Here is a 16,514-nt window from a genome sequence, read left to right on the forward strand (position 1 = left end):
TGAGTTCGCGGCAGGACTCCATCGCTGTTGCTATATTTGGATCGGTAGACACATGGCTGAAAAGAAGTGGCTGCCAATAGCGCTGCTACGGTATATGATTGATTGTAGCATGCTAGTTTCGTTGATTGTCAGTGACGCGATTATATCATACCGGGCACAGACTGAAGTCTGGTTACCAGAACCGGAGCGTCTAGATAGCATAATTGACGAGTCCAGAAAAAACATTGATGCCGACGAGGAATATATCATCGAATGGTCCAGGAGGATATTTAACCAACGAAACCGCGAGGCAAAAGATCTCGGTAGAAGAATAATTGGTAAGTTCACACAAGGTGGAAAAAACCACGACTACAAACGATATTGCTCACGGCTGATTATAGATGACGCAGAATATGATTTCGTAATCAAGGACGCAGTGGCAAAAAATAGATACGTGAACTGCAAAACAGCTTTCTTGTCCAATGGAACGAGGTTGGGTACAGTTGTTACCTACAGCGATGGAGACAGCCCGGCGTATCCACATTTGAGGGCGTCTATGCTGGGTTATGCCGCTATCAATTTATTCTCGATGATAAATAGATTCCCCGATACCGCGGTTAGAGTAGCCGTTGATTCATTTTATGTTGACGTAGCGTATAAGGGAAACGTAGCCGAGTTTACTAGTCCGGACGAGAGTTGGGGTACATGGAGAATTAAAAATGAAATACGACGCGATTATTCCCCGTCAGCAGATGTCACCGTTGAGAACAACTACTTACGCGGTGATAAATTGTCAGAATGGTCTAATGCACCATCGTGTTCTGATCCAATTTGTAGACACAAGACGGTTTATTTAAGCGGCTGTGGCGGGTCAGGAAAGACGACTCGGGCAATTGAATTATTTCGAACGCGGGCAAGTATAATCGTGCTTACACCGACCCATAGACTAGCGCGAGAGATAAAACAACGAAATGTTGACGCCGTTACTTATCACAGCTTTTTTCGATACAGCGGCGGTGAGTGGACTCCTGATCGAATGGGTGAAAAATTTATTCCCGACATTATCATCTGGGATGAGATATGTACTGTTTCGTTAGATACTTTACAAATGTTTCTTGAGTGGTTGCTGCGCGCGAATACAGCGGTAATCATGTGTGGAGATCATGGCCAACCACCACCATTTGTCGGCGAGGGTCCACATGATTGGTTAAGGGGTTTTGTGGACTATTATGAAGAAACCGATACTGATTACCGAGCACTTGATGAACAACTGCGCGAGGTTAAAAAACTAATCAGATTACAGCCGGATAGAGTTCAGTGTGAAATAATCCGCGAGGTAATTCCGGAAACGCCGTTGAATGAATTCTGGGAAACATGGAGACCAAACGATTTGATTGTAGCGAGTAGAAAGATAGTCAGAGACACACTTCAGCGGAAGTTGTTTACGTTGCATAAGGAAAAGTTTCCAACGCGTCCAGTGCCATTATGTTATAGACCCGCGGACACACGGCGGCAGAACATTGAAGTTGAAATTCCAGCCCCGACAGCGTCGGGGACAAAAAAAACAAATTCTCGTGCTGAATGATATCGTGCTCGTTGATATCGGTGTCGTCGAGGACGCGCTACGTGCTGATAAATCCCCGTGGACGCTAGGATACGCAACAACAATACATTCCTCGCAGGGACTAACCATCACGGACACAATTGTTTGGATAGTTGATAATCGCATCGAATGGTCGAATCTAGTCTATCTTGCAGTGTCCAGAGTACGAAGGATAAATCAGCTTCGAAGAATTGTTATTGACGGAGCCGGTGACGGAGTCACTGACGAAGCCGGCGACAAAGTCACCATCGATGCAAGCGTCATTGATAGAAAACTCTCGGGTTACCGCCAACAGGATAAAAAAAAACAGCGGCGTTTTGATATTGATGCCGAATTAATAATCTCGCTACGACAACAACAGAATAATCACTGCGCGAGTTGCAATTGTATAATGAGTTGGCGTTATTCGGATAAAGACACTCGCCAATTTACCGTGGATAGGATCGATAACAGTCTCGGTCATGTCAAAAACAATGTGAGGTTGACCTGTCTTGAGTGCAATAGACGCAACGGCGCTAGTTAAGACCACGTGGTGGCAATTGAGTATCGTTAGGTATCACTTGTAGTTGCTCGCGTGTAAATCCGCGCTGAGGAGCAGTTGAATCCAGTCTATAGATCGGTGATCTACCAGTTGATCGTGTTATCGTTGATATGTTATGTGTGGTAACACTCCAAATAGGATCAGTAGCCCTTTTTTTACCGCCTTCAAGCTCTCCTGGTTCATACAGATATCTAACAGTGACATCGCCGAGAATCGGCTTGGAAACGCTATTTATTTTTGATTTTCCGGGTATATACTCGTATTTAATCGCGTCGCTGGGCTTCATGTTGATTGCTCGGGTAATCTCGTTATTTAACGCTGCAATTACACCTGGCAACCTTTTAACCCATTCACGAGATCGTTTTTCTTGGATGAATTCCTTCGCGTATTGATATCCAAATAACCGTTCAGCGAGAGTCCGATTGAATCGTTCAACAATTGCCTGATCACGATGTAGCGCAGTATGACCTCGTCGTATCGCGACGCTATGATGTTTCAGCGTTGATAAAACAGCGCCGCGAAATTCACTACCGGGATCAACTTGTAATAGATTTGGCCAGCGCAGAGGGCCTCTTCGATAAATTCTTTCAAACGCAGCGGCTACTTCAGTTGCCGACTTTGTTTTTAACGGCTCCGCTTGTTTGTATCGACTCGCAACATCAACTATGGTTAGCGCGTATTTGTAACCGTTGTCATGCGGCAAAAATAGTATATCAGCCTGATGAACTTCATTAGGTACGCTGACATCAAAGCGCGAGAAGTTGATTTGTTTAGGCGGTGGTAGATAGATTTGCCATATAGCCTGTTTGGATAACCAATTAGCCGCAGTGGTCTTTGTTACCTTTGCAGCGCTTGCAAGCTTACCAATTGCGGCCTTCCCCTTCCAGTATCCTCTCGGAGAATAATAGATGGAATCCATGTTGTTATTATAAACGCTATCGTTTTCAATTACCAGCGCCAGAAGCTCCGCTTCCAATCATTAATTTACCTTTCATAGCCGATTTTACCAACCATGAGGCTAATTTTTCTTTGACGGATTTATCGGGAATAGCATTTAGCGCGTGAATTAATTTTACATCCGCGATATGACGCTGTTGCAGATCGCTACTTTTGTAAGCAACATCATGAGCATGACACGCCTTATCGATAGCGTTTATTGGATACTCACCGGGTTTGGGCTGATTTTGATCATCGAGTCTAATATCTAATCGTGTTCCGGGGCCACAGTAGTTATATCCTGGGAGGTGCTTTTCTCCTGGATACTTTGCCCACGGTGTTCCGGGGAGTTTTGCCAATTTGGCTGCGATGTCACCTCCTCGCTTTTTTTTAAAACATCTCCGGGTCTAATAGAAATAAATCTAAATTTCTTTGTACCGCATTGTACACACTTACCAGTAAGCGCCGATCTGTTATTTCTTGTTGTAGCGGTTGTCATATCATTTGTGCCAGTACGCACTCTACACTTCACACAATATAGATCCATAATTTATGTATAGAGATATGAATATAATTGATTTTTCGGCGACTAAAACAAGAGAACCAGTTAAGCATGTTGCAGCGTTACCAAACTCGATCCGGATGATTATCATCGGACCATCTGGATCCGGCAAGACGCAATTGTTACTCAATTTAATAATGAGATGGATGAAGTGGGATAAGTTGTATTTAATCGCCCTCAGCGTAGATGATCAACGATGCTACGAGGTGTTGAAAGATTTCAACGAGAATGCATCAGCGATCGCTAAAAAAAATGTTATTGAGTTTATTACGGATATCAATGATGCACCGGGTATTGATGATATTGATGGCGACGTTAACAATCTAGTCGTGTACGATGATGTTATGTTAGACAATCAAAAAAACCCAGCTAGGATATTTTCCAGAGGCAGGCATAAAAACACTGACGTGATATATGTCACTCAACGATACACTCAGATTCCAAAAGTAATTAGAGACAACTGTAATATTCTTGCTGTGTTCAACGGCGTTGATACACACACGCTACGAAATATTTGGCAGACATGGTGCGGCGGTGACATGGACTTTAATGTTTTTCGAAACTTTTTTAGTCATGCTCAGTCGACCCCACATGGATTCGTAACGATAAATTTACATGATCCTCGGACACGATATCGTATCGGACTTGACCAAATATTCGGTTAGTTGTAAATAATTTTCATTGTAAATAACTACTTAGCAGCAGAGGGGGCGATGACATCGACGCGGTCGTCGATGTGCTTACCGGACGCTGACGACGCTGGGATCGGCGCGCAGAAGGTATTAATTAAACCAAATGACGTCACCATCGTGTAAGATGGACCGACGTCGTTTTTTTTTTTACCAGCGCTGACTACACCGGATCCGCTGAGTGCAGAAGTAATAATTAAGCAAAATGACGATTGGACAAAATGTCGGATTCGCCCCCTCTGCTGCTCTTCTGCTCGCCCCCCCCCCCCCAACGCCACCTGAATTTCTGTCAGCATATTATCGTTTATTCATTTTTTTTAAAGTGCGTCGTAAAAGAGGATATGTGAACTTGCAGTTTTTTATGACTCCAGTCCCTTAAGTCTTTGTCTCATTTATGTAACATAATGGAAATCAATTGACAGACATCGTAGCGATATGACCGAAAATGTTTTAAAGCTACGTTACAAATCCAAATCACACACACACACACACACACAAACACACACACCAGTCCTAGAACTGTTATGTTAGATGTCCATACATTGTGTAGGTTTACTGGTTGCAAACTCTGTGTACAAGTCCCCTGCTTACTAACTACTGAGTCCAACTCTTCAGTTTAAATGTGCACCTATTTTTTTTTTAGTTTTAATGTTCTATAGCCGCGGAGTGTATGACCTCAGGTAATTAATAACTATGTACTGCGATGTTAGTTGCATCAAATGTACAATACTTCAGTTGACTAATTACTGTCTCGATGTCCAATGCCGTTATATGTCCATATATTTTGGATGTTTCATTTTCTTTTAGCTCCGTGGTTTATAATACCTCACATAACTTATAATACCTCACATAACTTATAATACCTCACATAACTTATAATACCTCACTTCACTATGACTGTGAACTGTGAAACTATATGTTCATCCGTTGTGTAGTTTTATAGACATAAATTTGCAAATAATCATGTCCATTTATTGTGAGGTTGCATGTCTAGACCTTATTTTAGTTGTAGTGTCCTTTAGCTGGCGAATTTAGACTGCACCGTACTAATGAATATGTCCATGTACTGTGAGGTTTCGATTTTATACATTGTGTGGGTTAATAGTCCTCTATATGTACATGACATTAATGTGTTAATTACTAACTTATTGTCCTTAATTGGCTGTGGTGTGTACAAGACTCTCTCTCTCTCTCTCTCTCACACACACACATCTCGCTACAATGTATGCAGTGTAGCAGTTTATAGTGATGTCTAGCACTGGGGTATCGTGCTGCAGACAAGTAGCATCATGTCCCACCCAGTCACATTATCATATTTTTAGAAGTCTTTGGTATGATTCGATCGAGGCTCGAACCAGTGACCTCCCGTATCCAAAACAGATGCTCTAACCATTTAGACCACCGGAGTGGTCTGTGCAAAATTTGAACCTGCTAATTACTATGTCCAAGTATTGTGCCGTTAGATGTCTTGTAGTTTTACTGTCGTTAGCTGTTAGGTTTATACCATTTCAACTTATGAATTATCATGTCCATGTCCAGTGAAGTTAGATATCGAAACAGTGCTATGTTTTATTGTCCATAAGCTGTTGGGTGTATCAGACGTCATCTTGTGAACTATTGTGTCCAGTCCATGTTTAGTGAGGTTTGCTACAGTCTATGCGGACACCAACTGGGGGTGGGGAATCGATACCTCACCTCTACTCGGCATAGGTGAACTAATACAAACTGCAATGGCTACTGTATTGGAATTAAAAAAATAACATCTTATAAAAAAAATTTGTTGACGATTTTTTTGGTCTGTTTTTAAATATATAAAACCATCGTGTAACGTAATTGTAATATTAGGTGCCTACGCACAATGAAAATCTTAGGAGTAGTTTGCTTACATTTAAAACTTTCTACAGAAAGTTCAATGTGAAACAAAAAGAAAATACAGTAATATCATAGGGTGAACTTAACCAGGATTAAATCTTGAAAAAAAAATAATATATTTAAAAATACCTTAAATGAAATCTTAACGTTAAATGAATTTTACAGTATTTATATTTTATATTTTAAGTTTATAAAATATTGATTCAATCAATATCAAACTGATTTAATTAAAATCTTAAATTTATTTAAAAGACGAACTAAAATGGATTAACGTAAGCAGCAGTTAATGAATAATACAACATAATATTTATATAAAACTTATTTTGAACTTATACATAGAATACAACTAATCTCTGCTCCCAAACAATGTGCACTTTTCATGACTTAACGTCTTGATAAAATGAACATCAGGGTTAGCCAATGTTTTTATTTTCCACACTCCAAGAGAACCATGACTTTTCTGACTCCCCACCCCCATTGCATGAAAATTCACTTGCGTCTAATATGGCGCTCTTCACTGAAAGCCTAGTTCGCTTATAAGGAAACAGATCCGAATTAATAGTTCCTGTTCAGTAGTCCCTGTCTATTTTTAGAGCATTTTTTTCCCCTGTCTCCTTTTCATGGTGATACAAAAATTAGATTTAGGCATTTCTGGTATGTATTTAAAGGCAATTGTTTATTCCTAAGAATATTGTAATAAATTAGGAATTGCGCATTTGGTTATAGCGCCCTGTTTTACAGAATTCTTAGATTTTTGTGATTACTTGTCTGATTATTGGAATTCAGTGCAATGGAAATATCCCTTAGCCTAAAATAATTAGCCAATTACTAGGAGCAAACGTCAAGGAGTGAAGTGTTAGTGAGTTCCATGATGCCACGGTTCACTAGTAGTGAATTCAGCTCAAAACCGAATGAGTGACCCTGAAATACCATAGTCCCAATTACAATCTAGTGATGTACATTATGGTAGTGTGTGTGTGTGGTTTGGATTTTTAACGTAGCTTTAACAAATTTTTCAGTCATATCACTAAGATGTCTGCAGTGTGACAGTTTATAGTAATGTCTAGCACTGGGGCATCATGCAGCAGACATGTATCATGATGTCCCACCCAGTCACATTATCCTGACACCAGACCGACCAGCCCTAACACTAATATCTTAATGCTGAGCGCCAAGCGAGGCAGCTGTAAGTCTTTGGTATGACTCGGCCGGGGATCGAACCCACGACCTCCCGCATCCGAGGCGGACGCCCTAACCACTAGGCCACCTGAGCGGTTATTTATGGTAGAAAACTGGTAGATTACACAAAGGAATAAATAAGAAGGGACTGAGCAGATACCGTTTATGTCGCCATGATGACAAATGTGATGCAGTTTTAATGGCGAAATGTGCCTGGAAATCAGTTTCACTGGTCTAAGGTGGCGTAGTTAAAATAGTTCCGTGTTAAGGGATAGTTGTATAGTTTCTGCGGCGAGAACTGCTGGCGGTACGGAAACCTAACGAAGAGAAACCATGCAGATGTGAGGTTGATAGATATCTGGCAGGCTGTGAGATCTGTGGTCTTTCATTGATTAGAGTAAAATTTATGTATAGAACGGTCTCTTCAAATTTCCAAGTGAAATTGTATGGATGTCTTTGGAAATTTGGGGTAAGCTTATGACTTATAGTGGGAATCGCGCCTGGGTTTGACACCGATCGGTCAAGTAAAGACCACTGGCTTGTAACAATATGAGCATATGGTGTGGTTGTCTGTGTGTGTTTTGGTGACAGTGTACAGTGAGTAATAGGGTCTTGGTGATGATCCGGAAGTGAAATCCGTGTTTCATTGAACGCTGGTTTGTTTACAGTCCAGCCTCTCAAAAACATACCGGTGAACCTATGACAGGAACTTCACCGTGAAGTCATCTTGGAAGGTATGTTAGATTATCATATGATTTGTATTGATTGTCACACAGTGGAAAGTTTAGTACTGAGAAACAAGTGCAGAGAATATATAATAAAATTCACTGTGTTCTGGGTCCATATGGTCGGGCGGGCCCGATCGACATTCTACATTAACACAGTTTACGAGTAGCCTCTAAAACGACGTACGAGTAAGAGCAACAAAAGCGCACAAAATGGGCCATTTTTAGATAAATTCAAGGAGTCGTGCTGTGTCACAAATCTGACGTTCATATGCAATGCCCTATAACTGAGTTCTCCCAAACACTAGTGCCAGGTGTTTTACAAGAAAACATTGTCAGAAAAGCAGTCTCTAGGTACTCAACACTGAAACAAGATTTCACGCCTCATGGTACCTTGCTTTCAAAATTTCACATTAACTGTCAAGTCCGCTCGTTTCCTAAGAAAACCGAGCTTTGTTCTAGCTTTGTCAAATCCACTTGTTTAAGCTAACCATCAAACATCAAAGTCGGTACGTACAACATACATAACTGTTTCCAATAAGTTTTGTTATTTATTCTTTCCCGTGATTTATATTTAGATTAGCCAATTTTATCTTCTGTTAACTTCTATCAACAGCTAAATCTAGCCCTTTGTTATACATCTATAAGTTTTCTACACTAGAAATAGCCAGAATTATACCGTCATTCCCTACCAAACTCCCAAACGAGGCTACATCTACTGTATTCTCGAGGTTTTCTGGTTACAACAGCAGCGCCCATAGCGATAGAATGTCAATAGTAGCAGTAAACAAATCTTTCACAGCGACGTTAGCCAAGAAACCTCGAGTCATATGTAAAATATCTGAATGGCCCAACCGTTATTTTGCCAAGACAACAATAATAAAAAGACAGCTAAAGGTTCGTCTGGAAAAAAATTACATTCGGAAATCACATACCAAAACATTGCTGTACTGTACAACCCATTTACACATGTTCATAATTGGTAAGCTTCATGGGTTTCCCGCAAAATGAATTTGAAATTATAAATATTATAATTATCTCAAAATTTATGAGTATATAAAAAATATCATCCCAATAACGCGTATGACCGTTTCGTTTTCAGCATGAAAATTCCGGATCATGGCTCCACGCATTGCGTATCGTAATGCTCCGGATTTTCTGATGCTGACAACTTGGCGTTATCTAGCCATTCAAGATCGCGATAATGTGATAACAATATATTTGTATTACCAACCACATTACTTTTTGCTATGGTCAATAGGGTAGATGAGTACACAGTACACGCACACTGATTAAAGTATTCAAACAGTTGAGCTAGCGACTTTTTGTATGAAGGTGTAACGTCCAAATTGAACAGACTATTACATTTTGTCCCCAGATATCGGAATATGGGTTAATAGAGTCCATCATATGCATCGGAGATGGATAGGTAAATTCCACCCGACGGACAGAATTTTGCGTCAGACACGAGGCCTTACCGAGTATCTGATGCAAATATTTGATACTGATAGTGGAATTTTCTTATCCTACACTAAAGCATAATGAAGGATTCTTTTTCTCACATTTCTCAATGAAAATCAGAGCCGAAGTCAAAATGGATTATTGTGAACAGTGATGCAACTTTCTAACAGCAAACAATCCAGGGAAGATTTCTTTACATTAAGATGGGACGTAAAATGATGTGTTTACACTGAAAAAATGCAGTGTAAACTTTAAATGAAGTTTAAACACGCTTTATATTCTTGGTTGCAACAGTTATGGTAATGGCAGTAGACAGCTTCCGAATTGTGTACTGCAGAAAGCTTATGCAGTTATAACATGTTAACAATTAAAAAAGTTATCTCTTATCCATAAAATTAATAGAGGCAAACCCAAAATATTGATATAGTTATCGTTTTAACTCTTAACATTGTTTAACCCATACGAATTAATAATGAGAATTTTAATTTTTTTTAAAAATAAACAATTAAAAAAATGCTTTTTCAACTCGAAATGAAACTAAGGAAAACGTAGACGTAGCTAAGTCGATCAATGCCGAGGTAAATTTTGTTGCAATTAATGTGCATATTGCTTATTGTGAAAGATGATGACGGAAAAATCGTCGGGAAATGTTTGTAACTGTGCATCATGCTCGCATTAAATGGTCAAGATAGTTCACGAGTTAAAATAAAGGTCCCGTGTGACGCATGATAGAGCTATTCTGCACAGGTGTTCTACCGGAAAACATGATCATGCACAGGTAGGAATGTGAGAAAGGAAACTACATAACCCAAAGGGTCGGGCTTACCCAAGAGAATTCTTTTCTTCTAAGACAAAAGATAATGACGTTCATGGACATGTTGGTTGGTTGTTTGGTTCTTATTTAACGGCACGTCAGCACACTAAATGCTTAAATTGTGTCAAGGGCGTCATCAGAAAATATATGGTGATGACGTGAAACTTATATATGGGGATTGCATACAGACACAAGAGACCGATAACTCGTTAATAGCGCTCACTTTAGTAATGTTATGAAATTTTAAAAATACATCCTGTTTTTGCAAGCACGGTGTGAAGAAGGGGTGTTGTTTCAAATAACTAAAACTAATAATTATCGTAAACTTCTTTGCAAAACAAAGAAAACTAAGGCTCGATAACGAAGCGAGTGAGGACATGTATAATTTAAACATTTTATTCGATGGGTTATGATACATACTGTGAAAAATAAACCTATTGAATATGACTGGACATGTCGTGGAAGATAAATAATTTATCAGCTCTAAGCGAAAGAATATTAGTGATTATATCTCTTATAGTGACGCCCGACACCTTGCATCATATTACAAGGACGTCTTCTAGAAAAGTATGGCGTTGCGAAGGCTGACTAGTGTTCCTTAGGGATGTCGCTTATATTTTTATTTCGAATGTCATCTAAACATCTAAACTGTTCCTTATATGTATCCAGTGTGTGTGTGTGAGAGAGAGAGAGAGAGAGAGAGAGAGAGAGAGAGAGAGAATGATAGATAAACCACGGTTTATGTATCAAGCCCACGATCAGAGCATTGTTGAAAGGCTCAAGTGAAAACGTTGGCAAATTCGTAATGACACCGACGACGCTGGAGCACTGACTGCAACATCTCGCAGTCCACTGACTTTGAGCTCGATAATAAATAGACCAAGAGATGATGGAAAGATGGATGATAAAGAGAATAAAAACTGTAGAAAGGACACACACACACACACACACAACAGAAATATTTATCCAGAAAAATACATGTCTATCGGGGGCCCAGTCCTTTAATTTGCGACGCCTACGAGGCCATGCTGAAATATGTCATACTGTTTTGCCAATTAGAGTGCCGGACAACCAACCGCCCTGCCCAACGAACCGATCCTGGAAACACGCACGTAAAGCATTAACATTAGGTGCCCGTACTACGTTTGATTTCGTGGCGACCTTGAAATCATCGACAGTACGTATATAATGGCTTGTACGGTTTACCCTGCACAATTGCACAATAACGGCGTACAAAATTATAGATTTAAGTACGCGCAAACGATACATGAAGAACCCCTTTTCCATTGATAATTATAAATTTAAACAATTCATATGAAAGCTACGAGGTCTTAAACATAAACTGACATAGGCTACAACTAAAAATGAACATAATTAACTTGGTTGTATTATGGTAAAGAAGTCACCGAGAAAACGTTAATCTTACCTTATCCGCCATATTGTTGATTTGCCGTATGTATCAACTTCCTTGTGTCCCACAATAGGCATACACACATATTGAGTTAACTTTTGATTTGTTGTATAATCAGGTTACGTTTCTTGTATTCTCTTGTAATTACTTATGTTGTAAACATAACGTTCATGCATATGTTGTGATGTAAAAGACAAAGAGATCATATTTTCGACATTCCACCGATAACCGGAAATTTGGAAATTACAGAAAGTAATCGTAAAAACTACTAAAATGAAAATGAAATTAATAACCTTTATTCTTAGTTGCGCGCGTGTGTGTGTGTGTGTGTGTGATATTTGGATTTTTAAGTAGCTTTAACACTTTTTCAGTCATATTGCTACAATGAATGCAGTGTGGCAGTTTATAGTGATGTCTAGTACTGGGGCATCATGCCGGAGACATTTATCATCATGTCCCACCCAGTCACATTATCCTGACGCCAAGCCGATCAGTCCTAACACTAATCTCGTAATGCTGAGCGCCAAGCGAGGCAGCTGTAAGTAACATTTTTACAAGTCTTTGGTACGACTTTGCCGGAGTTCGAATCCACGACATACCGCATGTGATGAGTACGCTCTAATCACAAGGCCACCGGAGCGGTCTCTTGGGGTTACTTGAAACACCGAAATTCACTGAAAACCCGAAATACACCGAAATACGCACCGAAATACACATGTATTTACCTGTTCTGTTTGTATATATCGGTTTCCACACACAAATTATTAATTTTTTTGTTTGAATAATAATATAAAGCAAAATAAAATATGATTTATATGATTTTGATACGAATTATTTAATTTTTTCCTACTTATAACACTATTCATGTAATGATGTCACTCGGTCGTACTCGATTCGACAGACCTATCCGTAACGGAGATTAAATTCGATTCGGAACGATCAATCGTCATCAATAAAGTACGACCAATTCACGCGTGCCATAACAAGGAAAAAGTAAATAATTCGTATCAAAATCACTTAAATTATATTTTATTTTGCTTTATATTATAATTTAAACAAAAACAAATAATAATTTGTGTGTGGAAGCCGATATATACATAGAGAATATGTAAATGCATGTGTATTTCGGTGTGTATTCCGGTGTATTTCGGTTTTTCAGTGTATTTCGGTGTTTCTAGTAACCGGTCTCTTGTTTACGTTAAGTTGTCTCATCTTTTTGGTACTTGTAAACCGTAAGACACCTGCTATCAAAATAAATGTACTCTTCCATATTAAATAAAGAAATGATCACCTTTACATGTGATTGCCAGAAAATGTGCTTATTTCAAATTTTAGTTTTTTGATTTTGCAAGCCTTTGCTATCTTATTTTCGCGTTTATGCCAGCATATACTTCCTAGGTCGCTATTCCTCTGCATATGAAAAAAGTAAAATCCAAGGATATGAACGTGATTATTTTTCATCTCTTTTAGACTGCTACAAAAATGCATCATCCATCTTTCCAATATCTTCGCTAGCCAATGTTCTGATATGTTAACCCTATCTACATCTTGGCGGATCGAGCAGATATTTTATTGCTTTGTCCTAGTGACATCTATTGGATTTCATGAGTTGCCTCCCTTAGTCTTTTTAAATAGCCAGTATAACCAGTGATGAAAACCGGGAAATTATATTTCTTTTAAAATCTAACCCTAACCAACATACGAAATTGTAAAGCGCCACCTTACTTTTAGCCCAAGAATACAAATAGTGTGAATGACCCTGCTTCGCATTTCTAAAATCAATTGAATTATTTCTGGTGGTTTTCAGAACTAGTCACTTCTATTTAGATATTATGGAATTGCGGACCATAAGAAAGCTTTATCGGCCTCCGAAATGGACGAACGTGGAAAAACTACGCACGTCTGAGTCTGATGTGACAAATGAAGAGCATCAGTGAGCATGGGCAATTTTACGCTTTGCAAAAACACATATTAACACATTAATATAATTTTTTTTACTTAGTTCAAATTACAGTCAATGCATATTCTAACCTGACTTTAGCAAGTCATCATAAGAAACCACCTAAAGGGGCCAAGTGTTTTAAGCTGTTTTGATAGACCCTTAACATACATGCGTGTCCGCGGAGCTGGTCGGCGTAGGTATAATATCCAAAGTTGGATTGTAAATCGCTAGATAGATTTGGGTCACAATTATTATTTACGTGTCAGTACGAATATAGTACCAGTCTATTTTAGAGCATTTTTTTTTCCGTCTCAATTTTGATGGTGATGCAATAGTTAGGTTTAGGCATTCTTGGTATCGACCAAAAGGTAAGCGTTCATTCTTTAGAATTTGAGCACTATGGTGTCGTAGTCTGTTTGTATTTCAGCGACAGTACACGGTGAATAATGAGGCATTGGTGCTGATTCGGAAGTGGAATCTGTGATCCATTGCACGCTGCTTTGTTTACAGTCAAGCCTCTACAAACGAAATGCCCGATAATCTATGAAAAGAAATTAACCGTGAATTTCTCTTTGACGTTATTTCATAATAAGATGTGATCCATTATGATTTGGACACAGTGAAAAGTTCAGTACTGAGAAACAAATGTAGATATTATATAGCAAAAAATAATTGTGACTCGAGCCCAGACAGCAGACACACTTAGTGGCAATCGAGCAGAGTGCTCTACCACATAATTCTAAGAACTGATAGAGAGTAATTTACATATACCATAATATACTCATAAATGCAACAACATGTGTGTGCGTGCAAGTGTGTGTGTGTGTGTGTTAGTCTAATACACGCCAGTTTTCGTACGATCAGCAAATGGTTCCATTCATTTATTTTATCTTTTACTATATGTCTTTCACTACGTACAGAAAGGGACCCTAACACTAGAAAACGCATCGCGTGTAATTGTTTTTCTTTTCTTTCTTTTCGAGTTTTTGTTTACATTATTTTTCTTGTTGTGTCCTTCATTCTATAGAGAGGTGGTGAATAACACCTATAACTTACCTTAATAAAGAATACAAGACCCATTTCATTATTGAAATACAGTTCCCAATTTCTATCAATACACAGGTAATTATTGAAAGTTTATTAGCAATTTATTTTAAGACCCGTTTTATTCTTGACAGACAATTGGTAATTTATATCAATACACATCTCATTATTGAAAAAGTATAAGCAATTTCCATCAAGACCTGTTTCATTACTGAAGGACAGATGGTCATTTCTACCACGCAGGCAGACCTCATTGTAAAACAAAATACATAATTCAAAAAGGGACAAATATCGATCAGATGAAATGTTATATTTTGATCGATATAAGTTTAAAAACTGTGACTGAAAGACGAGATATAATGCATGTGCAAAATATGAGAGTTACAAATAAACAATAGCACAACAATGTAACAAGGGGCTGACCATAATTGGGCGGAACAGTGGCAACAATGTTACAAGTGGCTGATGTGAATACGCGCTACTCTAGAGAGAGACCAAAACAGGAGAGATATAGATATTTATTATATGCTCATTTTTTTCCCCGTTTACTTTACATTGTCAGAATCCCCGATACTGAACGCGCGCGACAATACACATATAGCATTCACGTGAATAAAGGAACTACTTTCTTTTGTAAACAAACAATGGACTCAGACGCCAGCACTTTTGATTTGTACACAAATCATGTACACTCGCGTAAGAGGCTCTTTACGTTGTGGTTGTTTAAATTTGTTTCTGAATGAACTAAAAAATGTTTCGTGGACTGCAAAAGGAAAACCCAGCCGTTTTGGCACATTCCGCGTTGATACAATGTTTCGGATTTAGGCTAGCTACATTATATAAAAGACGGAAGATTAGGTCCTTACAAATAACATACAAGTGACAAGGCATATACTCTTTTATTTAGCTGGTGATAAGAATGGCAAAATAAAATATACTTACAGTTTTACATCCTGAATTTCCTCAAAATGTATTTTCTTAATTCTGCAAATCCGAATTACATGAGCCATGTCATCGGTTTTCGATCTGGATTACACATTTCGAAATTCTGCTGTAATTTCAAAGATAAGTGCAATTGCATCGTCCTTATTGCACTCAAAATGAAATAAACATTAAATTCCATAGCGTCTTTTTGATAATTGCAATTGAAAGACTTCATATTTTTCTCACATTATGATTTCAAACATTCAATGACAGAAACAGACACATTTGCAGACGTAAACACGCTTCTCCCGCGCCACTTCAATCCGATGTATTTCATGTATAATTTCCACAGATGAATCCAGTCCAAAATCACAAACTTTCGTCGAATCCAAACAAAATACCAAAATATATTCATTCCAGATCAAATGGAACAGTTGTTGCAATGCGCATTCATTAACAATATGACTGCAAATTTCAATTTTAACTAGACACGCCGTTTTCTTTCGAAAGTTATGTCGAGCTCGCGACTAAGTTCAAATTTATCTAGGCGGTGTTATGTGCGCATTAATAATGATGTCATTGTGTAATGACAAATCTGCGCTTGTGTATTTAGTTTGGAATACGGCATTCTTTCATTTACGTTGTTTCTTGTAGTGTGTTTTGTTTATATAATTAAACCTTAGGTAGAATTAAAAAAATGAGCATATAATAAAAAGGTTACTGCATTTGTATGGGAAAATATGAACTCGTTTTGTCGGAAGGATATAATGCACTCACAAGTTCGTGCAGTATTCCATCCAAAAAGCTCGTTCATACTTTTCCCATACAAATG

The 16,514-nt window shown here is 38.5% G+C and overlaps 1 protein-coding gene across 1 annotated transcript in view; it reads right to left on the bottom strand.

The window, feature by feature from the left end:
- LOC149782767 (uncharacterized) overlaps positions 1–11,897 on the bottom strand; it is a 37,137-nt gene extending 25,240 nt beyond the window's left edge. Inside the window, exon 1 of the mRNA XM_089934262.1 lies at positions 11,788–11,897. Within this exon, the coding sequence (XP_089790388.1) occupies positions 11,788–11,799 (12 nt within the window). The 5' untranslated portion in view covers positions 11,800–11,897. The remainder of the gene's footprint in view (positions 1–11,787) is intronic.
- Positions 11,898–16,514: the final 4,617 nt, after the last annotated feature.

This window comes from Sinohyriopsis cumingii, chromosome 15 (assembly GCF_028554795.1).
Source record: "Sinohyriopsis cumingii isolate HCF-2022 chromosome 15, ASM2855479v2, whole genome shotgun sequence".
Taxonomy (NCBI): Eukaryota; Metazoa; Mollusca; class Bivalvia; order Unionida; family Unionidae; genus Sinohyriopsis; species Sinohyriopsis cumingii.